This window comes from Apiospora hydei (assembly GCF_038363865.1).
Source record: "Apiospora hydei strain CBS 114990 chromosome Unknown utg000008l_segment0_segment0, whole genome shotgun sequence".
Taxonomy (NCBI): Eukaryota; Fungi; Ascomycota; class Sordariomycetes; order Amphisphaeriales; family Apiosporaceae; genus Apiospora; species Apiospora hydei.
In genome coordinates, this window is record NW_027117367.1 from 110,155 (window position 1) to 136,089 (window position 25,935).

Sequence of the window (25,935 nt, forward strand, 5' to 3'; positions counted from 1 at the left end):
CTCGTCTCGCGCGCGCGCGCATATACGCCCGACGGCTAGGCGCAGCCAAAAGCTGCAATTTGCTTACGAGAAACCCACATAGCTGGGATACGGGTGGTTGGCCATACCTGCTTACTGCATCGGGGCACGCAACCATGGCTGCCTACATGTGGGACACCAAGGTCTACCCGGCCGAGATGTTCGTCGAGTCGTGCGGCGCCATCCTGTTCGACCTGTCGGGGTCGGCCTCTCCCCCTTCCCCTTCCCCTACCCCGTCCCCAGCATCCTCGGCGTTGTCCGACTCGGACTCGGGGGTCGACCCCACCACCACCACATCCGCCGCCGCCGCTACTGTCAACGGCAACAACACGAATAGCAAGAAGGTCTGCCTGCTGCACTACATGGCCAAGGACCAGTGGCTCCTCCCCAAGGGCCGCCGCAACTGCCGCGAGACCCGCCAGGCCGCCGCCGTGCGCGAGGTGCGCGAGGAGTCCGGGTACGCGTGCCGGCTACGGCCGGTGACGATGCCGACGCGGGCGCCCTCGGTGCTCGAGGCGGCCGACGTCAAGGATTTCGCGCGGACGTACCCCGACCTGACTGAGCCGTTCATGCTCGAGGTACGGGATCTGGGGCAAGGAGAAGGCGAAGGGGTCAAGTTGGTTTGGTGGTTCGTCGCCGAGGTGCTGAGGCCGGGGATGGGTAGGGTGAATGGGAATGGGGACGGGGACGGGGACGGGGACGGAGGAGATGGAGAGGATTATGAGCCGGGAGAGCCCGAGGTCCATTTCGCGCCGGCGTTTTTCGAGTGCGAGGTTGCGCTTAAGAAGCTTACGTTCCAGAAGGATCGCGAGGTGCTGAGGCGGGCGATGGATCTAGTTGAGACCTCCAAGTGGGATTGGAGCGACTGATTGTTATTGAAGCGGTATCGTGCTGGATCCTCGAAGAGAAATACGAATACGTCTGATGAAAGGAAGGCCAATCAACTGTGCGCGTTGGTGTGTTGCTTTACAAGGGCTCAAGCTCGAATGGTTGGCCGGCGTTTGTTACGAACTAGGATTGAGCATCACGAGGAGCGGATTACTTACTACATGAAGCGCTTTCCAACTTATTACCATACATACATACCATACTTCTATATATCCCGAGGTGAGATAATACCTTTTATTTACTTGGAAATTTATTCAGATCTTGCAATCGAGTTACTTATCACTGTGTTTCGACCGACGACTAAAGAATGTTACCAGAGTGCTGGGCCAACAGCTTCGAGGATCTACGCGGGGTTCCTACCATGCCACTGCTCACTGTCCATTCACACCGTCACTCTCCCCCATCACAATCTGCACCAAAAAGCAACTTGGTATAGATTCGGGCGTGCTTTTTCGAGCAGGATGAACCGTCTAGCTAGCGCCTCCCGCATTGCTCTAGAATGCCTTGAGACCACCCTACTGCGTGTCTCCCGTAAGCGCGGTGTGCTAGTACACCGTTTTTTCCCGCCCTCGACATGGGAACCATCGGCTTCTGTGCCGATGATGCGGAACTAAAGGCTCCTTCGACCAACTTCGTTTCGCAAAACTAACGGAGCAACGGATTATCGCCAAACTCTTTTGAGAGACGGCGTCAGTAGACGATTGAACGAAAAGGGCGGCGGTGTGAAGAAACGTCAGCCACGTGGTCCAGGGGATACAGCCAGTGGCTTGGCTTGGCAGGTTTTCTTCACTTTCTCCGTGCTGTGTGGCTGTTTGACAAACTCCCTCGTACGGCTGAGGCTACGCCAGCCACCCTGATCTGGCCAAGATACTAGGAGCAAGAGTAAGCGCGACCTACGTCATCGCCCACCACTTACGTCAGGGTTCTTTTAGGTGGTTGTGCGTCAGATCAGATCTGGTCCTTCTCCAGGCAGGCGGGATTGGCTGAGAGTCGATGCATTACATCCGACTTCTCCGACCTGTGTCGGTGGAGACGACGAATCGGAGGGAAGAGGTCCTCTCGGTGCTCCTGACCATCACCACCGACCTCGGCGACTCCTTCTTCGGGCCCGACGAGCCCTCGCCCTCGGCGTGACGCTGAAGACTGGTTCTCGGGCCAGTGTTTTGGCCTACCCGGCCGATCAGAAGAGTCCGCTGCAATGGCGCGCGGGCATGCGCGTCCTCAAGGCCCAGCTGCGCCTGCGGGAGCCGCTACCTAGGGAGAAGACGACGGTGTGCATATTCGCCCGCGGCAGCGATCGGTCCAAGACGCCTTCGGTCCGGCCGTACTGGAGGCACGGGTACGAAGATGAACAGGCGGAGCTGGTTGTGTCTGTCAGTGTCGACATGGCCAACCGCACCTGTGCTCCCGTTTCCTTACGAACGCTTCCTTTGCCCAGACAAGCAGATGATGGTGACGGTGCATCCAACGAAGACGAACACAGTCTGGAGCTCGGCGAAGACATCGGCGAGAGCATCGCGCGCCATATCTGGGATGCCGGTCTCGTGACAGCGTCTTTCCTGGGCGACTCCTGTCGGTCCGCGGCCGTCATGGCCGATATCCTGCCCGTACGCCGCGACCGCATCAACATCCTCGAGCTCGGCTGCGGCGTCGGCATCCTGGGCACCACCGTCGCCGGCATCATTCAAGACGCGGCGGCGGCGCAGGGCCAGTCACTGCTCGAAGCCCAAGTCCTCCTGACCGACGTCGACGAGGCCGAGGAGCGCGCGCGGGCCAACATTGCGCGGGCCGAAGAGGTCCTTGAGTGGAGGCAGACGCACGTCAGCGAGGAGGGGAACGGCGAGGAGGACGAAAGCGAAGAAAAGCCCCGCCCTGTGCGGCTAGAGTACGAGAACCTCGACTGGGACGACGGCCGGCAGGGCGCGTTCGGTCCCCTGGTCGTGGCGCGGGCGTGGGATTTCGTGGTGCTGAGCGACTGCACGTACAACGTCGACTCGCTGCCCGCGCTCGTCGGGACGCTCAGCGCGCTGCATAAGCACAGCCACAGCTTTCAAGATGATGACGTCGCCGCAGATACGCGCGTCATCCTGGCGACGAAGCCGCGGCACGCGTCGGAGGAGGCGCTGTTCGGGCTGCTGGGGGAGCAGGGCTGGGCGCATCGGGTCGTGAAGAGGGTTCCGCTGCCGAGGGTCGGGGCGGAGGACGAGGGGGTGGAGGTTTATGTGTTGGAGAGGAAGGAGAGCGGCCAAGAGTGAACGCGGATTGGTATCTGGTGAGCCAATCAAGGGTGACGGATCTTGCTCCGGTACGAGGTGGCAGTGTGACCCACGAAAGGTTCGTTCGTTGAGGACTTGACTTGATCATACATGCTTTTGGCGGCTCGGAAATCAGGAGTATCTCTGAGATAATCGATAAGATCGACTTCCCTGTCTCAACGGCGCCCCAAAGATTCCCATAACCGGCCGTCGTTACAAGCGAGGAATTGCTGCCATGCTACGGTCGTTCTGGGATCTGGGAGGCCCATGTCGCTTGTCTGTATGTACATTGCGGCCGAGAATGTTCATACTCTGGGCTACTACAAGTCAATCTAAGGCCTGGTCTCATCAGATACAGCTACTGGTCTTCCTTCGGGTCCTTTCGACGCGTTCGAGGCAAATTAGATCGAACTCTGTAGACTGTACACCCTGCTGATGCCCAGATAGATCCTGGCTTGGAAGATGGCGGTGCTAGACATAGCTATCGGCGGGAATAGACTCAACCCACAGGCTACTGTTAGTTACACATCAAACACGTTTTTGGCCGAATCAATACTGAATGGTTATAATGTGAACAATACATAATTCACCTTGACATAAAGGCAGAACCGGTCACCACCTTGTCTAGCTGTCTTGCGAATTCTGCATGATCCATCCCGGTAACATGATGCCTTGATTTGATAACTGAGACGATTTAACCCACAGGCCTCATTGCTGGTTAGGGGCATAAAGGTATCACGTCTTGGCCTCTACAGGGGAAGTCACCTGTTGAACGGACGGTGAAATCCTGCTCTTCCCGGAGGAACAGGCGCCAAAGGTCGTTCGGAGGCGTACATCACTGGCCTTCGTACAAATCCCGGGCTGACCCCTCCTTTTAGATGACAGTTTCCATTCCTGTTTCAACTCGGTGAATTACGATTAGCTAACTGGAATAAGATGTAATAAACCTGCGCGGCATCCCATCCCTTGCAGTAAACGCTTGACAGGAAAGAGCCACTGATATCTGTTCATGGCTATCCCACACATGATAGGACTCCAGCCAAGGTGTACGGTGACATATTTTGAAGCATGCTATGATTCATCGTCCAAAGGTTGCTGTCTGTGGCGGTCTTCAAAGCAGCGGTTCCCCTACGTTGGTCCGATTTCAGGAACCAGCCTTTCCAGCATCTCTAAGTATCCATAAGCCGCAAAAGGGTATTAATAGCCATAATAAGCAGCAATTCTATCATCACGAAGAGGACATCAGCAACAAGAGCATCTTGGCGCAGGGGAAGCGCGCCGGGCTCATAACCCGGAGGTCCTTGGATCGAAACCAAGAGATGCTAGATTTCTTTTTTCTTTTCTTTTCATCTTGCGCTTTCTGGACATTTGCATTTTTGCTCCAGGGGATGTCACGAGTCGAATGTGATCCATGTAAGTTCTCTTCCTAATAGCCGTGTGTTCCCTAACATGGGGCATCTAATGCTTCCTTTATGCAGGTCCCCAAATCACCCCCTTTAGGGCTGCGGCTTCAACTCAACGCCAGGAGTTAGCCATGGGTATTAGCCATCTACTTGTCCACCTGTGACACCACACGTTCCAGTCTACATAAGAGTACTCCCTGGAAATATGACTTGCTCCATAATCCGTACATTATTTTCTGCGATCATTCCGTCAGGGAAGGGGCTGGGATATTCATGGGCCCCATGGCAGGAATTATGGAAAGCTTCACGCTGGTGAAAGTTTTAAGAACCGCGACGCTTTGGCCTGGTTGTTCTTATTAGGTATAGATGCAGAGACGGGCAGCAAAAATATCCAAAAGGATTGAGCTCCGAGCTCCTTCATCTTCTTGAAACGTACTGGGGAGGACCGAAAGGTGTATTGCCGGCCTCCATAAGCACGCCTCGGTATTTGCCAGTGTATTCTGTGGCATGTGTGACGCCGATGGCCTTGCCTTTACAATTCTGGTGATCGATTTGAGTACCTGGGCAGAGAATTCGGTGGCTATTTTTGACGATCTGCCTTTTTGGTCTTTTGCTTTTCAACTCATACCAGCGCAGGCCAGCAGCAGCAAGTGACTCAAAACCGAGCAAGTGATACGGCTATGTCGAGCATGAACGCTAATGCCTTGAAATGGTTAATCGCTTCTCCGCGTTCCCAAACAAATGCTTTTAAAGGACGTATCTTGTAGTTACTATTCGGCTGTTTTATACACATTCCCCGAAGTTATATCGCATGCATACTCGAGTGTTCGCTCGTCGATAATGCCGTCGATATTATAATTTTAATTCTGATAAAAATGGGCAACCCCTAATTCAGATTCCTGTCAACGAATATCGAGCAAAATCAAGCTTTCCGCATTCTTAGAGGGGTAATTCGGGCAAACCATCGAAGAACGCTGTGATTGATGGCTTGACCAAATAAGAAGAGGGTGGGGGGGATGGGGGAGAGGAAGGTTGGCAGCCAAGAACTTGTTGCGAATGTAAAACCGATGCTGACCCTTGGTGTTGATAGTTTGGTGGTTTGGCAAACCACCGAGGTGGACAGGTGGATGGCCAAGTTGAGAGGGTGGTGGAAGGGAAGAAGGGGTGGAGAGGAGGGAGGTTGGATGGTGGCTTGGAAAGCCGACCAAAAGTCGGGGCGGGAGAGAGAAATGAGGATGTTGAAAGGAAGTAGAAGAGAAGTGTGAGAAGGTGTCCTATACTTCCAACGACATTCTACGCTGCATACATGTAGTTTGGACCTATTCCAACAAGTTCACCAGAACGGCCAGTAAACAAACCGACGAACGTGCTGGTGTCTCCAACATGCCATTCGATAAGTCATCTCACTGAGGGAAAAGCCATAGCTTCCGGGGTTATATAGTTGACAAAGTTGAGTCGCAACAGACTTCACGATGCTGGGCTGGTGTTGTTGGATATCCCTTTTGAGCTGAGTGATTAGTCAGGCTCACCTAGCTCCGTATTGATCTGTGCTATCTCCGGATGAGGTCTGGCGCAAGGGCTTTTGTGTAAGTGCCAGTCAAGTACAAGCCCACAAGTATAAGTCGGTGGATCAAATTCCAACCCCGCGCTCGGCGACCATGACGCCATTGTACTTGGCATGGGGGGCCGCAGCCCAACTGTGGATGTTCTGGCTGGTGCGACCTTGATGCAAGCTTACATGTTGATGCTATGCTGTGTGCGTGTACGTGAGTGGCCGTATGTATTGGCAACCGGGTGGCTAGCTGAGAAGGTAAGTACCTAGGTATGCATAAAGCGATAACCATACTTTAGTAAGCAAGCTTATCAGTCAGTAATTCTCGTCGTCTCAACATGTTCGGTGGTGTGGAAGTAGTCGAGGGCTCATGACACGAAAGAGGGTCGGCGTCGAGGTCATCCGTTCGGGAGCAGCTGATAGGGGACTCCAGTCGTCCGGACTCGCTCGCTCGGTTGGGCCGTCGATCTGATTCACGCGCGCACCCATAGCTTCTGCATAGCCGGGAGAGGGAGAGAGGAGATAACCGCATCGCCACAGTGAAATGGATAGGAGGTCGCTTTGTTTGGATGTTGCATCCCTTATGTAGTAACATGGCACCAGTCGGGTTGCCTATTGTGGAAGGACCGCATATAGCCAGACCTGGCGACTGTCGGACCAAGAGAGACCCGAGCGGTATGAATCTGAGTCTGGCATGGGGAAGCGATGATGGTCTCGATATTACCATGTCGAGCCCATCCCGGGATAGGTAGATAGGCAATCCTGATTGCGGCCACCATGTGGGAGCTCCGTAGTCGACGGCCAGTTTCACGACATATCGGTGTAGGTCTAGACGAGACGAAGGTATTAAAAGTGCGAATTATGTTGGGGTTGTGAGCGAGCCCAAAGTAGATGCCCTGACCATGTCGTGGAAGGCAGGTGTTCGTTTGGAGCGATGCCATTGGAAGAGGTCGAGAAATAAAGTAGGGGGCACTAAGGGTTAAGGCAGATTTGGGGAGGCCAAGCAGCCAAGGAGGCGTAGCAGACAAGGATGCGGTAGAAGGACCAGCAGACGAGGAGGTCGAGGTCGGCCTCTCGTCAACGGCAGGGCACACAAGCTCGATTCTAGCGCCAACCTGATCACAACACCATGAGAAGAAGGCCCGTATATGCTGATTACTGATGGCGGCTATGGAGGAATCTAGCAATTTCCTATACGAAAATCCTGATCTGACTGGAGCTGGGGACTGCCGTTGGGATCTGCTGTGGAAAGAGCACCGGTGGGTGGTCAAGGTGGTGTATTGTGCGGTCCAGGGTCAGTGGCAGCAGCCCACCCAGCCACACTGTAGGTAGACACCTCATTACTACCAGCCTACCAGGAAAGCGATTGATGTAACCGAGAAGCTCACCTATCCTGGCAATGGCAGCGAAGATTAATGAAACGAAGGAACAGGCCACTGCATAAGAGAGAGACGAGGCGGGCCATGACGTTCACAAGATGCTGGGTTAGGTTGCACAAGAAGATCGACCCGCCCCCCTCCGCTGTAGGGCATCGCTGGGTGGTAACTGGTAACTGGCTTGCATGCCCAGCGGTGCCATTTTCAAGCTTATCGAGTCTGCGAGTCCCAGCCAGCTTGACCCTAGCTTCTGAGCTTCTGAGAAGTGCCCGACTCCCACCCTCCCGTCAAAGTGTCCATGTCAGCCTCCCCCGCCATTTTCCCTCTCCTTCCTCCGAGTCTTGGAAGTCTAGAGCATCGTCTACCACCCTCACTTTTCTTGTCATTGCAATTGCTCAGATTGATTGATTAATGGATTAACCGGTCGATGATTGATTGGATCCGGATTTCAAAAGTTCTGTTGTCTTCTTTTGTGATTACCGCGCCTGCTACCTTAGACGGACCTGCCTGCCCTCGCCAGCCAGCCAACCAATCCCCCGATCTGACGACATCATCACTTTTATCGAGCTTATCTAGAACGAGACGCACCCGAATACCGGAAGGAAAGAATCAAGACGACAAGACAAGAGCCAAGAGATACAGTGTCGGCCAATTGAAAGAACCCCGCTGTCTTCAGATCGAATCGCACTTCCCTCGCGCGCATCATCATCGTGCCGTATCCAGCTGAAGACTGTGCCCTCTTGTTGTGTCGCGTCGCATCCCAGCGCATCGCATCGCATTGCACCTGCCGAACCGCAGCCGCGCGCATCATCGTCTTCCCACCTATCGCTTCCCGGATCTCGCATGCGACCATTGACCACACCAAGACCAACCTACTTATTCACTGCCGACTCTCCTCTCGACATTCGAGGACCAGTCTCTCTGAATCCCTCCGAGTATATACTGCATCTTGCATCGATACCGAGTACTCCATAATAACATAGCGTCGACATCCTCCTCCTCCTCCTCCTCCTACCTACGCCCTCTCGAAATCACAAGCAACCATGAACGGTCAGCAGTCGACCAATTCGGCGTCGGCGTCGGAGAAGGCCCCAACCGCCTCGCCCATGAACCCCGAAGCACCTTTGTCTCAGCCCACGACGCTCCCGGCTGGGGAAGCTCCGCTGATGGCTGGCGCCAACGGCTCCTCTCTTAAGAAGCGCAAGAAGGAAGGCCTCAAGCCCATCATCACCACAGAAGGGCCTGCACCTCAGTGAGTATACCTACCTACATGCATCCCCATGACTTGATCTTCTTTCTTTCTGCTCCGTACCCTCCTCCACCTCTCTGGAATCTTCTTGCCAGCCCAGCTCAGCTACCCCCGTCGCATGCTGCTTGTTTGTTTCCCGTCACCTAGGAGCATTACGTTTGGGCGTCGGGACCTAGTGGCCCGCGACCCTTTGTCGCCCTGATAGGATAGGATACAGCCAATGCAATTGATCCTGGCTCGGCCAGCGCGCGAAGTCGCATCACCGACGCATCGACGCTTGGGAAGTCCACAATGCTGTTGTCATGGCGTGGCTGGTCCGGGCTTGTTTGCGGCTTTGGGTTGGCGGGGTTGATTGAGAAGCCGCAATAACAACACCCATACACACACCCTTGCTCCTATGACGCTCGTCCGTCCAGGGCCAGGCCAGCGAATTGTCCCAGTGCGCAAGTGCCATGATATGAGCCATGGTACGAGAGGGCCAAGCCAAGGCCAATTCTGGGATGTCAGTTCCGCGACCCGGTCCCGCTTCCCAGCTCCAGCCAGACGAGATTGAGATTGTATGCACATCACGTTGCCGAGGGCGAGCCAAAGTCCGTCCGGCCTGTGTCCCATGGACAAGGCGGATGTCGCAGGCAGGCGTGACATGCGATGGCATCGAAAGACCACATGCCTGCCATCCTATCCCCCAATCTCTCCAGTGCTGCGCATACGGAGGTCGAACTATGTTCTTCGGCCCTTCTAGCACCTGGGACTAGCAACAAGCTGTGCTACTTGAACGGGTTTTGACTGTTCGTCTGGAGTTTCCGACCCCTTTCGGTTGGGTTGCCGCACATGGGTCTAGTCTCCCCTTGTCCGCCTACCTACCAGTCTACCTGACGTACCTGGCATGGCATTCCATTCCTCCTGCATCCAGCCCGGATCACGAGGTAGCTGTCGGATGGATCGTGTCACATCACCTACCTATAGACAGATGATGGCGCTGGCGGTCTGCCATGCCATGCCCTGCCCTGCCATGCGCCTGCTGCATGCACGCATCTGTCTATCTATCTCGCTATCTGCCCTTCTTACTCGAGCTCAGTGATCTTGGTAAGCCCCAAGCCAAAGGGCAGGGCAGTGCCCATTTAAAAAACCCCAACGCATGCCGCGCAGTCAGCCAGTCGTATGAGAGGGGGGGCAGATCGCCAGGCGTGGGAACCCGCTTTGCTCCTGGGACGGGGCTTCAATTCGCGGCCACGGCGTCAGTCGAGGCAGTCTGTGTGTGCCTTTTGATTTGATATCGCAACACGGCACTACCGCCTGGCCTGTCTCCCTGGCACCCGCCCTGCCCTGCCCTGCCTCTCCACTGCTGCTGCTGCTGCTACTGCTACTGCTAGTACTACTGCCTGACGTACTAGGGTACGTGGGTAGGAAAGGGTATGTATGTAGCTAGTCAGTGATTATCTGCATACGTCAAGTGCCAATACCTCGCCCAAAAGCAAAGGCCCCGTCGTCTCGCATCGACAAGTGCGTGCATGCTCGCTTGGTTGCGGGAAGGGGAATGAATGGATGGAGGCGGTCTGTCTCTCGTTTTGTGGCCGTGTTCCCGCTGCTCCCCTCTCCCACTCTCACCCTCTTGGAACGTCCGTATCCAGCCAATCCATGGACGTTTCCCACTTTCCAAATTGTCTTTCGTCTTCGAGTTGATGAGACAAGACAAGACAAGGAGAGCGACAGACAGCGAGAGAGAGTGAGAGCGAGCGCGTGCTTGCGAGAGAAGGTACTCCTTCCGACTGCCTACGCCTTTGAGATTGGAATTATTTTCTGTGCCTGGTTCTCCGCTTATCTGGTTGCTTCGTTACTCGTCGCAATCAATTGCCTTGATTGGCCTTGGCCTTATTTTTGTTCCAATATTCTGGACGAAAAACGGCTTCCCCATTCCACGGTCACTGGGAGTTGTCTGTCTGAATCAGAAAATCCCACCCCCGCGCCCGCCCCAACTACTTGGTTCAAGCAAGACCAGTCCAAGACCAGTCCCGTCCAGTCCAGTCCTGTCTCTCTGCCACTGCCACCCTACACCACCAGACCACAATCACCACCACACACACTACCTGCCTACCTAAACCGTTCCAACCAGCTGTGGAACATCACCATATAACCGCCACCCAAACCCCCGTGCAAAAGAGAGCAGGCAAAAAAGGACGACTGGACAAGAAACCCAAAAACTGCCACAACCATGATGAACACCAAGAAAAGGTCAATCAATTTCCCTTTGCGACCCGAATTTCCCGTTTCCTATTCCTCTCGCGTTTTGTGTCGAGTTTTCTCCCGGCGCAGCTAGTGCTGTCTGCTGGCGGGCTGCGGACTGGACTGGACCTGATTTACTTGCCTTGTCCTTGAGGTCATATCGCGCGCCCTGCCTTGGTCGGCCTCAATTGCGGGCGGGCGCTTGGATGGCGGTTTTGGGACTACAGTATTCGGACCCCAAAAGCCAAACCTCCTCCGGCGACCAAAAAGTCCATAAGCTCAGTCAAAGTACGGCCGCTGCTTCTGCTTCTGCTACCGCTGCTGCTGGACGTCCAAGTTTTTTTTGGTCGCCCGCCCTTGCATTTGCCGTTGATCTTGGTTGAGTCGAGTCAATTCAATCAATCCACCACCGCTTCCAAGTCCCTCCTCTTCTTCTGTCTGCCCAATTACGCGCCTAGCCCACGTGCACGCCGCCGGCTCTGCCTCTGGCCCTCGCCACCTGCGCTCGTATTGCGCTCTTATGTACTACTGCCTTCTCAGCCCTGCTGGACTTTTGCGCATTGCATTTGCCCTTTCCAAACAAACATCATTCTAGTCGCCGACGTCATTCTGGACGACCCTGCTGACTATGGCGTTTTCTCTTAGACCACCGCACCTGTCGCAGGCCATGAACCAACATTCCCCACCTCTTCTTCGGGGCCCGAAGACGCTGCCGAGAACACCGCCGACGAGGAAGACTCCGAAGACTACTGCAAAGGCGGCTACCACCCTGTGCAGATTGGCGAGAAGTTCAAGGACGGAAAATACACAGTGGTGCGAAAGCTGGGATGGGGTCATTTCTCTACGGTTTGGTTGTCGAGGGACAACAACTCGGGGAACCACGTCGCCCTGAAGGTCGTGCGATCGGCGAGCCACTACACCGAAACGGCCATTGACGAGATCAAGCTGCTCCAGAAGATCGTTCAGGCGAACCCGAACCACCCCGGCCGGAAATACGTTGTCAGCCTGCTCGACTCCTTCGAGCACAAGGGCCCCAACGGCGTGCACGTCTGCATGGTCTTTGAGGTCTTGGGCGAGAACCTGCTGGGGCTCATCAAGAAGTGGCAGCATCGCGGCATTCCCCGCGACCTGGTGGTGCAAATCACAAAGCAGGTTCTGATGGGACTCGACTATCTACACCGCGAATGCGGCATCATCCACACAGATCTCAAGCCCGAAAACGTCCTGATCGAGATCGGCGATGTCGAGCAGGTGGTGAAGAAGGTGGTCAAGAGCGAGAACTCGGCCGACAAGGAGAATCACAGAAACGGCCGCCGCAGGAGACGGACTCTGATCACCGGCAGCCAGCCTCTGCCCTCGCCCCTCAACGCCTCCTTCAACCGCGACAACATGTTCCCCTCGCAGAAGTCGCAGACCAGCCTCAATGCCATGATGCAAGACAGTGAGTTGTGCCCCGCCCCGCCCCCGCAATAAAGCACCAACCCTTCTAGCACACACACTAGCAGCCAGCCCCCGGTCGGTTGCTTTGCGTGGCGGCACACGCCATTCCTGTGGCACGGACGCGTCGTACGTTATGAGTGAGGATCATGATGCTAACGGTAATTTGTAATAGGCGCTGCCGCTACGTCGGACAACAAGAGCCCCAGCGAGAAGTCGGGTCAAAGAGAGAAGACTGCGTAAGTTGTCCCTGTGCCCCCTCTTTGATGATGACATCGGGTGGGGATGTGTGTCTGTCTGTATATTCTTGGCGCGGGTCAATAGGCTGACATGTGCGTTCTGCAGTGACATCCTTAGCAAGGAGGTCTCGGGCATATCCCTCGACAAATCCGCCTCGGGGAGGCAGTTCGAGCCCCGACAAGAAGAAGAGGAAACGCAAGGGCCCCATCATCAACGTCAAGATTGCAGATCTCGGCAACGCCTGCTGGGTCTCGCACCACTTCACAAACGATATCCAGACCCGGCAGTACCGGTCCCCGGAGGTCATTCTGGGAGGAAAATGGGGCGCCAGCACAGATGTGTGGAGTATGGCTTGTATGGTGCGTATCTCCTGATGGCTGGCTGGCTGGCTGGCTGTGCTCTGTACGCCAGTGGGAACAAGACAGTGATGGGCTAACTTTCGGATGCAGGTGTTTGAACTCATTACCGGCGATTACTTGTTTGACCCCCAGTCAGGCACCAAGTACGGCAAGGACGACGACCACATTGCTCAGATCATCGAGCTTCTGGGCCCCTTCCCCAAGGACTTGTGGAAACAAGGCCGCTGGTCCCAGGAGATCTTCAATAAGAGAGGCGAGCTCCGCAACATTCACCGGTTACGACACTGGGCGCTACCGGATGTCCTGAGAGAAAAGTATCATTACAAGGACTCCAAGGACCTGACGCCCAAGGAGCGCGAAGAGCGCGAGCGCAAGTTGGCCAAGGAGGCTGCCGAAAACGACGACGCCCCCGACGAGGAGACCACGCCGGCCCTCGAGTACCAGCCCAGCCAGGTGGCCGACTTCCTGCTGCCCATGCTCGAACTCTTGCCCGAGAAGCGCGCCAACGCCGGCGGCATGGCTAATCACCCGTGGCTCAACGACACACCCGGCATGGAGGAGGTGAAACTGAACAGCCTGGTGCCCGGAAGCCGGGGCGAGGGGATCGAGGGTTGGGCTACGGAGGTTAAGAAGGCTCGCTAGTGTGCATCTTCTGGATCCCCCCTTCTGGAAGCCCTCCTTTTCGCAACACTCCTCCCTGGCAACTCCCCTCCTGGCAATCCCCCGGCAACCCCCTCCTCCAAACCCACCTCCTCCTCCTCCTGGAGGCCCTCCTGGAAACCCTCCTCCTGGAGGCCCTCTTACAAACCCACCTCCTCGAAATTCACCTCCTGGAAATCCTCCTGGAAACCTTCCTGGAGGCCCCCTGGAGGGAACCCACAGCAGGGGAACCCACAACAGGGGCGGAGGGGTGGCTTTCTCTATTATCAAGCCTGGGCTACCCTGGGCTTCTATGATCTGAGAGATGAGCTAGTTGCTGAGGAGGAGGAAGATGAAGAAGAACCCGACGAAGCAGCCTATTCGACCGACGACGATTGGAGTGACCTGGAAGAACCAACTGATCGACGGCCCAACGAGGGGAGACGAAGACGGAGGACAAGAAGATAAAGAGAAAAAAACAATGGCTGGCTCTTGGTGCATTTAGCGATCTTGCCATAGAACAACCAACCGTTAATGTGCATCCATATCATGACAACATACATACAATACCTCGTTGTCTTGCTTCCAGACGAGGAAGCTGAAAGCAAGCAACTGCCCGACCCATGGAAAAAAGAAAGGAGAAGAAGATGGAAAGCGTTTTTGATTTGAGTATAAGAAGGCATGGATGGGATGGATGGTATAGCATGGCATGATGCGAAAGGCAAGAAAGCTTTTAGGTAGGTAGAAATGAGAGACCTCAATAAAGCAAAGCGGAGTGGTGCAGACTACATTCAAGAAACCTTGAGGAGCTACATATGTGCAAATCTCGTGGTGTCATGCAAGTCGGGGAAAGTTTGGTGTGAAGCTTAGATGCGTGAGAGGAGGCTCCGTTGCCCAGTGAGTAGGTGGTTTAGATGATCTCAAGTGTTTGAGTCAATGAATGACCACCAAGCAAAGGAAGAGAGGATGGATACGGAGTAATATGTAGGCAAGTAGAACAGGGGCGGTGGAGAGGAAATAGGGAGGTAGGCAGGTTGGTACCAAGTCGCAGGGGGCGAAATTAACGGACTTGATGCATGGCGATCATCACACCAGTTTGGTTGAGATTGTTTCGGGCTGGACGAGTATCATGGGCGAGTAGAGCCAGCCGTGTAAACCGTTAGGAGGGGAGAGCCTATGGATGCCAAGAACACATACAGTCTCTCCCCTTTACACGAACCAGACTTGAGCGTAATAGTAGCAACAGTAGCAATGACGAGATGCAGTTCGCATTATTCGCTTCTCACTAACCGTGATGTATGCGAGCCTTCTAAACTATTGTACACCGCAACTTGGGAGCTTCGCTGTCCGCCATGCCATCCAGCCAGTCAATGACGAGGACGAGTAGTGCAGGGAAGCAAATCAGAACTTCACATCAAACCATTCTAATTGCGTGGGTGTGCGTGTACCTAATGTATGTGACGTGCGGTGGTACGCTTTACTCGCAACCGAGATTCGAGACGGAAAAACCCCCCTGGAAAAGAAGAAAAACGCCCATGAACGCCCCTACTAATGTTTGCAGAACCATCTTGTCTCTCTCAGCCTGGCAGCAATGCAAATGCAAAATGCAAACGAACACCAAAGTTCCCCAGAATCGACGAGTTTACACCATAACACAATACAATCTTGTCCCTTTTCTTTCCTTACCCTCTGCTTCGGAACTCCTTGGCCAGGCCGAGCGCGGCCTCGCGCTGGCGAGCACAGAGGGTCTGCGAAGAGGGCAGGCGGCCGAGGTTGCTCTACTTCTTCTTGGCCTTGTTCTTGAGCATGATCTTGCGGAAGGCGGCGTCGCCGCTGGCGCCGATGGGGCGGTACTCGGGCCCGGACTGCTGCGACGTCGTGAAGGTGCTCTTGGGCGCGACGCTGTAGGAAGAGGGCAGGCCCACGACGCGCGCGCGGTTGCTGCCCTTGTCGGGCTGCGCCAGGATCCGCTCGCGCTCGGCGTCGCGGCGCGATACTTGCGTGGCGGGCGGGCCGGGGCGCTGCGAGAGGGTGAACTGGGAGCCGGCGGTCTGGCGGAGTTTGGCGGCCCTGTGGGTGAAGCTGTTAGCTGGTGTTTGTCTGAGGAAGAATAGGGAAAGGGAACGTACTGGTAATCAAAGTCACGCGTCTCGATGTGGCGCTTCTTGTAGTCGTCGGTCCGGTTCAGGATGGGTCGGCTCCAGTCACCCAGTAACCGCTCGGCAATACGCTTGATGCCGATCTCGGGCTTCCGGCTCTTGGTGTAGAAGAGGACGACCTTGCCCAGGCCGCTGGCCTTGAGGGAGTCCTTCTCGATGGGCAGGCGCATCAGGGCGTTGAAGATGTCGCGCTGGATGGTGTAGGCCGGCAGCGAGCCGTCGGGCAGGGGCTCGAGGAACCAGGTGACGGCGCGCAGGAAGTTGTGGTCCGGGTCGACGATGGCGTCCTGCTGGTTGTTGCTGTTGAGCAGGGACATGACCTCGGGCAGGATGCGGAGCTTGTTGTTGGCGGGCTGGCCGGCGAGGCGGGCATTGTTGTCGGCCTCGCAGGCCTTGGCCATGGTGCCGGACAGGACGTCGATGCGCTCGGCCAGGTCGTTCTCGAGGTCGATCTCGTCCTTCTTCTTGCGGCGCGATGAGGGCTTCTTGACGTCCTTGGCGGCGGCGCGCTCGATGGCGCGCTTGCGGCGCTCCTCGGGCGTCAGGTTCTCCTCGGGCACCTCCTGGGGGCGGCCTCTTCGCGCTCGCTGCGGGAGGAGGCCGAGGGGCCGGCGCGGCGGCGCTTGCCGGTCTGGATCTCGCCGTCGGCGCCGTCGTTGTCGTCCTGGGCGCGGGAGCGCTTCTTCTCGCGTCGGCCCTCCTTGGGCTTGCGGACGGCCTGGCCCTTGCGCTTGCCGGCTTTCAGGGTGCGGGCGACGTCCTCGTCAATCTCGACGGGCTTCTCTTCGATCTGGGCGGCGGCGGGGTCGTAGTCGTCGAACTGGTCCTCGTCGACTTCGGACAGGGCGTCCGAGTCCTTGTCGGAATCGCCGGCGTCCTCGACGTCGTAGTCGCCCAGCTCCTTTTGCTGGTCATCCTTCTCTTCCTCGTGCAGGGTCTCGGGGGCCGCGGCGGCGGGCGAATCCTCCATGTCGGACATGATGGGCGTGTGTTGTGATAGCAACAAGGAGAAAGAAGAAAGAGTGGCGAGGTTGAATCAAGGTGGCGAGATTAGGAAGAGAGCCTCAGCCAAGGCTTGTGATAGAAATTAAAGAAGCTGGGCCTGGCAACGGAGATAGGCCTCCAGCTGTTGCACCGGAGAAAGCTGACAACAAATCAATGTTGATTGAATGCTGGCTTTTCCTCCCGTGAATGAAAAGAAGATGGAAAAGCTGGTTGTTGGCCAGAAAATGGCAAAGGGCGTGGTTCGATGGGTTGATGGATTAATGGTATTGATCGGTCTCCAGCCAGCCTTGTTTGCCCTTTGCTGGTCTGGTCACGTAGAATGTTGAAGTCGAGGCGCCTCTTTCTCCTTCAGCAATGGAACGGCAGGACATCCCTGCATGCAAAAAGCTTACCTAATCCTCTTGGCACTGTTCTGTTCAGCCTCGTTGGCAGTTGAACCCCACCAGAACTTTTTTCTTGAGCGAGGAGCTTGGACTCGGATGTGGCGGTCTTTGTTTACTGTGGCTGGGGTTACCCCATCAATCGACCGATGTGTGCAGGATCAATCAAGAAAGAGACTGTTCAGCAAGTAATTTTGGTATTTGAATATGACTTAGCCCAGCCCATACCCGCTGCCATACCAAAGACCCGCGATTATCTGGAGTACCTAACGATTGATTGATTCTTTTTAGGTACTGATTGAGAGTGTCTGTGTGCCCTTCGAGTAGCAGTGCCGACCAAGGTCCAGATTAAGCTTTCTCTCTGCCTATTACAAGTACAGACCATCACCCGCATCGCATCATCATCCTCCTCCATTTTGATACCCGCCCTCGTCGTCGCTTCGCCTGTCCTCGAGTCCCTGCCGCATCGCCAACTACTACTCCGTTCGCTATTACCGGCCAGATACACACCAGCACACCTGCAGATAGCTGTCCCTCTTATCTATTTTTCTTTTTCTTCGGTTGACCGGCTCCGACCATCATGGAGCGGCGCACCTACGAGTCGCCTATGGATTGGGCCTACGAAAACAACCAAGGGCCGATGGATCCCACCAGCCCATTTGTTCGACCTCTGCAAAACGCCCAAAGGACAAGTGAGCACCCCGAAGCTTCAGATGCTCCAGCATTGTCATTGCCCTCGTCATCCCCGCTGCTAACCAGCCAACCCACCACAGACACTGCCTTTGGAGCCACCCGCCCTGGCGCATTCGCCGCAAACAGCACCCCCAACCTGTCGGCGCCGACGCAGACCAACAGCCCGAGCAAAGCGCAAGCTTCGTCTTCTTCCAATCACTACAACGCGCCACCAGCATCTACTCCTGCGTTTCAACGCACCGCCACCGCCCCCGCCTGGCGAAACCCGTCCTTCACCACGCCGCGGAAACCATTCGACATGGACCCCCTCTCCGAGGTCGAGGACAGCCCCGTCGCCACCGACGTCGACGCCTCTTTCGCCGACGACTCCAACCTCTACGAGCCCGACACCCCCGAGGACAACTCCCGCTCCCTCCGCCACATGAGCATCGCGCCCGCCCGCTCCAAGTCCCTGCTGCACCAGGCCACCCGCCGATCCCCGGCAAGGGCGAGATTGCCACTCCCAGGACCATGTTCGGCAACAACCGCGACAAGATACGTAAGCGCAAGAGACGTCACGATGATAAGGACATCAGCGGGTACCGCTTGCCCTACAAACATGTTAACGAGTGGGAAGAGTCGGAAGACCCCGACTCGGACGATAGCACCTACGAGCCCAACGAGCACCCCCACGGGCCCCGAAGCCAGCGCGTCCCCGGCCGTGCCCAAGCCAAGAAGGGCTGGTTCGCCAGCTTCCTGTCCACCATCTCCAAGCACCCCAGGCCCCCCAGATCCTCGGCTACTGGTTGACCCTCGCCTTCAACGCCTCCGTCCTCGGCTTCGCCCTCTGGATCCTCTTCAACATCTACGGCGCCTTCCGCCACGAGATGTCTCTCATCTCCCAGGACCAGACCACCTCCATCACCGACGAGATAGTAGCCTGCCAGCGGAACTTTGATCAGAACCGCTGCTTCCCGCGAGAGAGCCGGCTCCCGGCCCTGGCCGCGCTGTGCGACGAATGGGAGATCTGCATGCACCAGAACCCCGTCAAGAACTACAGCGTCCGCTTCGGCGCCCGGAACATGGTCGAGATCGCCAACACCATCTTCGAGTCGATGCACTGGAAGACCATGGTAGGTTTAGTCGGCTTCCTCGTGACCAGCAATATCTTGCTTACCGTTAATAATCTCCTGCAGGCCGCCTTCTTCATCCTCACCACGATCCTCTGCACGAGCGGCGCGGCCCTCTTCAAGACGTCGGCGCCCCGAGTTTCACGACAGCCGTCCCGCAGCACTCGCAAGCTGCTAGCAGTCAACATTCGCAGCAGCACCACTACTACTACTACCCGCCCCGGACGCCGCACCGCGGCGGCTCGTCGTATGCGCTGATGAACGGCCAGGACGAGACGCCCGACACGGATGCGTCGCCGGAGAGCATGGCGCGACCCCAGTTGTTGCCGCCCCCGTACGAGACGCCCGGACGACGGAGGAGTCCGAGCAAGGAGCACAGGGCTAGGAGCCCGACTAAGAGCCGCAGCCCGTCGAAGAAGTATTGAGGATTGGGTTGAGGGCGTGTGTTATCTCTGTGTGTGTGTTTTCTGCCGACATTTGGACACGATGAGTCTTTGCAATGAGAAAAGAAGACTTGGGCGAGAGAGAGAGGGAGAGATGACCAGTCTCTTGACGGCCTGCATGATGCGCGAGGGAGGCAAAAGCTGTACATTAATCTTTACGTTTCGGACCAAAGCAGGGCAGACACACAAACTGGCTGGCTCCTTAAGGGTGTTGTTTGTTTTCGCAGGGAGAGAGATTGGTCGAGAAGCTTCAGTTTCCGGATAGCTCGTTCGCTCATCCTCATGTTTTTGATCGTTCCCTAAAAGTTAGAGATGTCTGATCAGATCATTGGCTAGGCGTTACGGGAGTAGGACAGGACACACATACGTACAATCTGTTTTGTTTGTTTCTTTGTTTCTAATGCGAGTTTCTGCGTATATGTTCATACCCATGCATACATATGAATGGATGCGCTGCGAGAGTCTTGCGTATTATTTATTACGCGTCTTTGGTTTTCTGTGACTCGGTGGCGTTTGTCTTTGGGATGGTCCAGTGTCGAGATTCTGGGGGCTTTTCGTTTTGTTTATCAGCTGCTCGGTGCTCGGTTCGGATTTATTTACGTATCCTACTGTTGCTACTCTGCCGCTGTAGAACAGAATTTCGAAAGCAAAGATGTCAAATCCAGTGGGCTGTCAATGTTAAGAACTGGCTGGGCGGTAAGATACGTATACACTATAGGGGGTCTGTGTCCATCATGGGGGTCGACTGCTCACTCACTCAAGCTTCATACATGTCCCGTCTATCCATACTTCCCATCCTGAGGGGTGTGGCCGTCCCCGAGCTACTCGACCCGGTATGCCAACCCATGGATGACAGATTGCTACCCGAGGACTATGCGTTGGCTTTCCAGTTCAGTCAGCGTCCATGGAGCCTCCCAACCGTTGATGGTTGGTTGGATGGATGGATGGGGTGTAGACAAAACGGGACCGAATCTACGTTGAATTACGGCAAGCACGCAAACATGGCCATCACCATTGCCGTCAAAGTGCAGCTTGAGGGCTTTTATACATGTATACATGGCACGAGTGGGTGGCATGTTTCACCCGCCATCTATTCATCGTAACCCAACCAGTTCCCGGATCTTCCATCCATCCCATACAACGCATACACCACGATGGCAGGAAGCAAGAGATACATAGCCAAAGTAAGTTGTCCATTCCCATTTCTTTTGGGTGGGTATCTTGTCAATTATTTACACCAACATAGCATAGCATAGCATAGCCATGTATGTATGTACGTACATACATCGTATCATCTCTCCATCTCTCCATCATTCAGTTCAATTCTTGATACACACACATCATCCCCTTCCCTTTCATTTCCCCCTCGGGCTTCTCCCGCTCTCCCGCCCTCCCCATCCAAGATTATCAACGTGAGCAACCCCCATCTATATCGATGTATGCGTCCCACGCCTTCCCCTCTTGTTCCAAACCGGCCTTAGCTTCCTGGTATCGTAGACGTAGACGGGGGAATAAGTAAGGTAGGCGAGTTCGGAAAGCAACCTGCCAAGATGTTGCCATCCAGCAAGCAGCATCATCCATATGCTATCCCCCCACGAGCGCAACTTCGCCCTGGCAAAGGTCCACTCGTCCAGGATACACATGACACCATGGCCGTTCGTCCGCTCCTTGCATTTGTAACCGGCATGTTTTCTCTGGCTAGAAGACCCCATCAGATAGAGAAGCCTTCGCACAGCAAAACTCGGCAGTGTGCCAAGCCAAGTTCCGTCTTCCCGTCCTAGCCGCTCGCTAGTATGCCTGCCGTCACCGGTAAAAGGGTTCGAGGTCGAAAAGAGCTCCCATCCCGCCATGCATCGAGCGTGAGCCTTCGCCGCCGCCCTAAAGCGGCGCAAACCCCGCCTCCTGCAACTTGGGCCCCGACGCCAGGATCGGCCGCCCCTGCATCGGGAACGGCCAGAACAGCGGGTTTTCCATACTCTCGATATCCTTCGCCGACGTCGCCACCGTCCCGGGCCCGACCGTTTCCTTCATCCTGTCGAGCGCATCGGCCTCGCCCACCGTGGCCTCGGCGCCCTCCATGGCCTCGACCCCGCCCGCGTGCTCGCCCGTGTCGATCTGGGTAGTGGACGCCCCCGTTTCCTTGCCCACCCCCTGCGGCATGTCTTCCCCGATGTCCTGCTGCCGCCGCGCCACGCTCCCCCTTGACCGTCTTGGCCGGCCCGCCCGCGTTGTCGTCGTCGTAGTCGCCGGGCGTGCCCCACGCGCAGATGAAGTCGTTCTCCACCACCTTGGGCGTGAAGAAGTTGAGGCTGCTCGTCTGGGGCCCCACCAGCTTGTCCACCTCGTCCTGCGACGGGCCCCCGTCCTTCGACAGGTCAATGTCGATGTGCCACTTGCGAGCCAGGTACCGCAGAATGTGCAGCGCCTGCTCGGCAAAGTGGTGGCAGGGCGCCATCTCTTCGAGGTCCGAGATGCCCTGCCGGAGCGACTCGGTCACCCTGGGGCTCAGCGTCGCCGTGCTCGACGCGGTGCTCCGGCCCGGCGTAGAGGCGCCGCCGCCGCCGGCGTCGCTGCTGTTGGAGGATGTCGTTGGCCGCGAGGGGTGCCCGTGTGGGTGCTGTTCGGCGCCCTCGGGCTTTGCCGTGGACGGGTTGGACGCAGCGGCTGGTGAGGTGGCGCTCTGGATGGGCGATGAAGCGCCGATGGCCAGGTGCATGATGGAGGAGGTGAGTACGAAATAAGGTACAAAGGAGGGCGTGCGCCGGAGGGTGTAGAGCTGCGAATACGAGCGCAGCAAGCCCTGGATGGCGTCGGCGGCCTGGGAGCAGACGTCGCGCGGGAGTATGCTGGAGCCGATGATGCGCAGCTTGATCAGGGGCCGGAAGAGGAGCAGAATGGCAAAGTGGTAGTACATGTGCGCGAAGAGCACGGCGGGAGTAAAGTTGTGGCCGAGACGCAGGACCTCGGGTATCCGGTCGTACCAGTTCAGGTACTGCGTATAGATATTGAGGAGGTCGCGGCTCGTCACGGGCCGGCCCGGCGAGTGCAGGACGTAGAGGGACTGGTGGACCAGCTCGCTCAGCTCGCAGAAGCACTTGTAGACGGACCGCACGTTGGACGGCTGCTCGCAAGACCGTTGGAGGGGAGCGCCTAAAACGTCAGAGCCTGTTTGACACGAGTCTCAGAATCCAGAAAAAGAAGAAGAGGGGATTGCCAAGGAGAGCCTTCTTGTACTTACCATCGTCCGTGTACGGAACCCACAGAGACGACTCAATGTCGTTGATGATGGCCGGCTTGGGCGGCAGCTGGGAAAACAGGAGCACTGGGGCAGCGAGCCCGTAGCCAGCGACCAGGCGTGGTCGAGGGCGAAGGCGCCCCAGAAGGTGGCGGCCTGCACGGCCAGCTCGTCCTCGTCGCCGTTGTCGTCGACCTTGTGCAGGCCCATCTCGAGGGCGAGCCGCACGCTCTGGCCGGCGTAGTACCAGCTCTCCGAGTCCCGGCCGCAGCTGGCCTCGCGGATGGACATGATGCCCAGCGCCTGGATCGTCATGAGGTTGTGGTGGTTGTTCTCGCGGTACATGAGCCGCAGGGCCTCCTTGAAGAAGTGGTCGCCGGAAGTGTAGGGGTCGTCCGGGTTCTCGCGCGTGTTGGGCTGCGTCGAGAAGCGGCAGCCCAGGGCCAGCAGCGCGTTCACCAGGATGGGCGAGCAGTACCTGTGCCTGCCGTCGAGGAAGTCCTTCAGGAAGTGCTCCTTGCTGAGGGAGGCAAAGGTCGGGTATTCCCAGCAGAAGTACAGGGCGAGCAGATGCTGGACGAGGTTGGTATCGGTCGTCACATTGGTCCAGGTATCGGGCGGCACCTTCATCTCGGGCGACTGGATGGGCGCGAAGATCTGATCGACGCCGTGGTAGCGCGTCGCCTCGGCCGGAGATTGCTGCGTCTGCAACCAGGAGCCGACGCGGGTGTTGGGGGCCATGTCGGCGGTCCACTGCATGACGTCGGGGTGGGAATTGCTGCGGGTGGAATGCGATTGGTCCTGCGAGGAAAAGGCCCAGGGGCTGTTGTGGTCGTACTCTGGCTTGGCCTGGTTTGCGCCGGCGTTTGGCAGCGGCGCATAGCTTCCTGGCCCAGGGCCCGGTGCACCGTATCCCATGCCAGCCAGGGGCGGGAGTGTCACACTGCTGGTCGCGCCCTGCTTCGGCTGCGGCAGCGGCAGTAGCGGCTGGCTAAAGTTGGACTGGGGCATGTTGTTGCTGCCTCGGGCGGAGCCGAGCCATTCGGATATGTTCTCGACGCTCTGGCCGCCGCGCATGCGGGTGAGGACCTCCTCCCACAGCTCGGGTCGCACGAGGGCGGAGAAGACCGAGTCATTCTGGCGCTGCTGGCGTCGCAGCTGGTCTATCTCGCTTCGGAGGTTTTCTTTGGACTGTCGCACGGGGATCTCGTAGACGCATTCGACGTCCTTTTGCGCCCTGCATCGGCCGCAAGGTCTCTGGCCGTCGCACTGGAAGAGAAAGAAAATTAGCGACACGGTCGGCCAAAGTCTGCGACACCAGGCCGGCCCGTACGGCAAAGGCAGAGAAGGGAGGACATACCTTTGCGCGCTTCTTGCGACATTCGGTGCAGGCGTTGGGGGTGACGACGCCCAGGCCGCGGCGCCTCTTGTTGGCGGCATCGTTGTTGGACGGGGCGGGGTGCTTCTCGGAAGTGGAAGTGGAAGTGGGATGTTCGGGGTTGCTCGAGTGGCCGGACCGACTTTTGGGACCCTCCTCCATCGCTGGTGACTCTATATAGGCTGTGGCATGAGGAATGGCATGCTTGTTCCCGAGCAGTGGCAGTAGCGTTGGTTGGGGGTTGAGGAAGGTCGAGGGGGAAAAAGTAGGTAGACGACAAGGTAGACGACACACGATGGACGAAGGAAGTGCGTGGCTTGGCTTGGCGCCGTCGGGAAGCGGAGCGCAGACCTTTTTGGTTGACGTGACAGGGCGGATGAGGGATCGTCGATCGAATCGAATCTAATAATTCATCCAAACATGCATTCCTGGCCAGGGCGGCGGTCAAGTCGAACGACGGGCTGGTTGTTTTGCTGCTGTTTCGCCTGCCGTCTGTTCTTCCTCTTCTTCGTCTGCCAGAGATTGTGTGTTTGTTGTCCCCCGAATGTCGACTGGCCCCGATGCTCGTGTGTGGTGGGCGTAAGGATCGTGGGGAGTGCTGGAAATGGAAATTTGGGCAGGGCTAGTTATCGATCGACTGAGGTCATTCCCGACGTCGCGATTAAAAGCGGGAAGGGCCAAGCTGCGGCTTCTGCAAAATTTGGCTCCACCGCAAAACGTCGTCTGAGCTGCGGCGACGAGCGGCAAGTATACCCGATACCCGGGAGACGAGAGAAATGTTGGTGCTGTAGCTGGTGCTGTAGCTGGTGCTGTATTGCTGTCCTGGTAGTCTTGCCTTAGTAAGGTTAATAGCACAATGCCAGGCAGGGACCGTAGAAAGAAAAGGGCGAGAGGGTGGAGGGTCGTGACCCTAGCAGTCGGCATGGCATCAAAAGCTCTCAGCTCTGTCGTCGCGGTCTCGACAGTACCTGGTAAGACAGACGATCCCATCCGTCATCTCAAGCTTGCTTCCAGCTGCTCGAGGTGGAGGTCTTCTGGAGGTGGAGGCGACGAGGTGGGGGGATGGGGAAACCTGTTCGCTTAGCGGCAGAGGTTGACCAGGTTGGGTGCTGCCAGAAGCCTCCAGCAGCACCTTAGCTCCCAGCTGCCCTGCTACTGGCCCTGCTACTGGCCCTGCAGCTTGACCAGTTCATTGTGTGCAGGTAACCTGATCCAATCCCGGCTGTCTGGATTAAGCTTCTCGACTGCATGATCAACATGGAGACCCAACGTGTACGCGACGACTCTGCGCATCAATGCCTAATAGCTGTTGCAGATCAGAAAGGGCCATGATTCGTCTTGACTGTGTTTGGTATCGAGCTGCATGGCATCTACCAGAGACGGGTCTTTCTTCATCGACCAAGCCGGGGGACTTGGGGACTTGGGGACTTGGGGTCTTGGTGTCTTTTAGTTTGCTTAGCCCGTGAGGCCGGCACTTTTCAATCATAGCGCCCGGCACTAGCAGCCAGAGAGAGCTTGAGAGAGCTTGAATCCTTAGCCAAAGCCTAACCTAGAGAGGGCCTGGACGTCTCCATTCGGAGCAACCTCTCCGCCAGATCTCTCCTATATATACTTAATACCCCTTATCTGCCGCCTTCGAGGCTGGCGACGACGTTTGCTCTGATGCTGGTTTCTACTGGCTCTGTCAGTTCTGTTCCTAACCCGGTATTAACCGTTACCCCATGGTCTGGTAATGACAGTGGTGACTTTGACCACTCGCCCGGACTGAAATATGTCTGCATTTCTCGATATGTCTCACTACATATGCAACAATATATCATCCCCCCATGGTACGGCGCTGGGAAAGACAACAACGATGTATGCAGTAGGAAAAGCTCAGCTCGGTACCCAGGCC

General features: G+C 56.6%; 7 protein-coding genes across 7 annotated transcripts; 5 read left to right on the forward strand and 2 right to left on the reverse strand.

The window, feature by feature from the left end:
* Positions 1–134: 134 nt before the first annotated feature.
* On the forward strand, positions 135–887 carry PG997_010585 (NUDIX domain-containing protein; the record flags this gene model as incomplete). The annotated part of the gene is made up of 1 exon (XM_066814900.1): positions 135–887. The coding sequence occupies one exon, from the start codon at positions 135–137 to the stop codon at positions 885–887; it is 753 nt and encodes a 250-aa protein (XP_066664190.1).
* A 1,012-nt stretch (positions 888–1,899) lies between these two features.
* On the forward strand, positions 1,900–3,161 carry PG997_010586 (uncharacterized protein; the record flags this gene model as incomplete). Its single annotated transcript, XM_066814901.1, has 2 exons — positions 1,900–2,036; positions 2,066–3,161. 2 exons carry the CDS (start codon positions 1,900–1,902, stop codon positions 3,159–3,161), a joined length of 1,233 nt encoding a protein of 410 aa, XP_066664191.1.
* A 5,374-nt stretch (positions 3,162–8,535) lies between these two features.
* On the forward strand, positions 8,536–8,748 carry PG997_010587 (uncharacterized protein; the record flags this gene model as incomplete). Its single annotated transcript, XM_066814902.1, has 1 exon — positions 8,536–8,748. One exon carries the CDS (start codon positions 8,536–8,538, stop codon positions 8,746–8,748), a length of 213 nt encoding a protein of 70 aa, XP_066664192.1.
* A 2,422-nt stretch (positions 8,749–11,170) lies between these two features.
* PG997_010588 (uncharacterized protein) lies at positions 11,171–13,642 on the forward strand (the record flags this gene model as incomplete). Its single annotated transcript, XM_066814903.1, has 5 exons — positions 11,171–11,252; positions 11,629–12,405; positions 12,577–12,640; positions 12,808–13,000; positions 13,091–13,642. 5 exons carry the CDS (start codon positions 11,171–11,173, stop codon positions 13,640–13,642), a joined length of 1,668 nt encoding a protein of 555 aa, XP_066664193.1.
* A 1,775-nt stretch (positions 13,643–15,417) lies between these two features.
* On the reverse strand, positions 15,418–16,777 carry PG997_010589 (uncharacterized protein; the record flags this gene model as incomplete). Its single annotated transcript, XM_066814904.1, has 3 exons — positions 15,418–15,709; positions 15,769–16,331; positions 16,373–16,777. The coding sequence occupies 3 exons, from the start codon at positions 16,775–16,777 to the stop codon at positions 15,418–15,420; spliced, it is 1,260 nt and encodes a 419-aa protein (XP_066664194.1).
* A 986-nt stretch (positions 16,778–17,763) lies between these two features.
* PG997_010590 (uncharacterized protein) lies at positions 17,764–19,410 on the forward strand (the record flags this gene model as incomplete). The annotated part of the gene is made up of 4 exons (XM_066814905.1): positions 17,764–18,323; positions 18,383–18,576; positions 18,630–18,992; positions 19,052–19,410. 4 exons carry the CDS (start codon positions 17,764–17,766, stop codon positions 19,408–19,410), a joined length of 1,476 nt encoding a protein of 491 aa, XP_066664195.1.
* A 1,896-nt stretch (positions 19,411–21,306) lies between these two features.
* On the reverse strand, positions 21,307–24,203 carry PG997_010591 (uncharacterized protein; the record flags this gene model as incomplete). Its single annotated transcript, XM_066814906.1, has 4 exons — positions 21,307–21,579; positions 21,635–22,593; positions 22,744–23,932; positions 24,024–24,203. 4 exons carry the CDS (start codon positions 24,201–24,203, stop codon positions 21,307–21,309), a joined length of 2,601 nt encoding a protein of 866 aa, XP_066664196.1.
* Between the last annotated feature and the right edge of the window lie 1,732 nt (positions 24,204–25,935).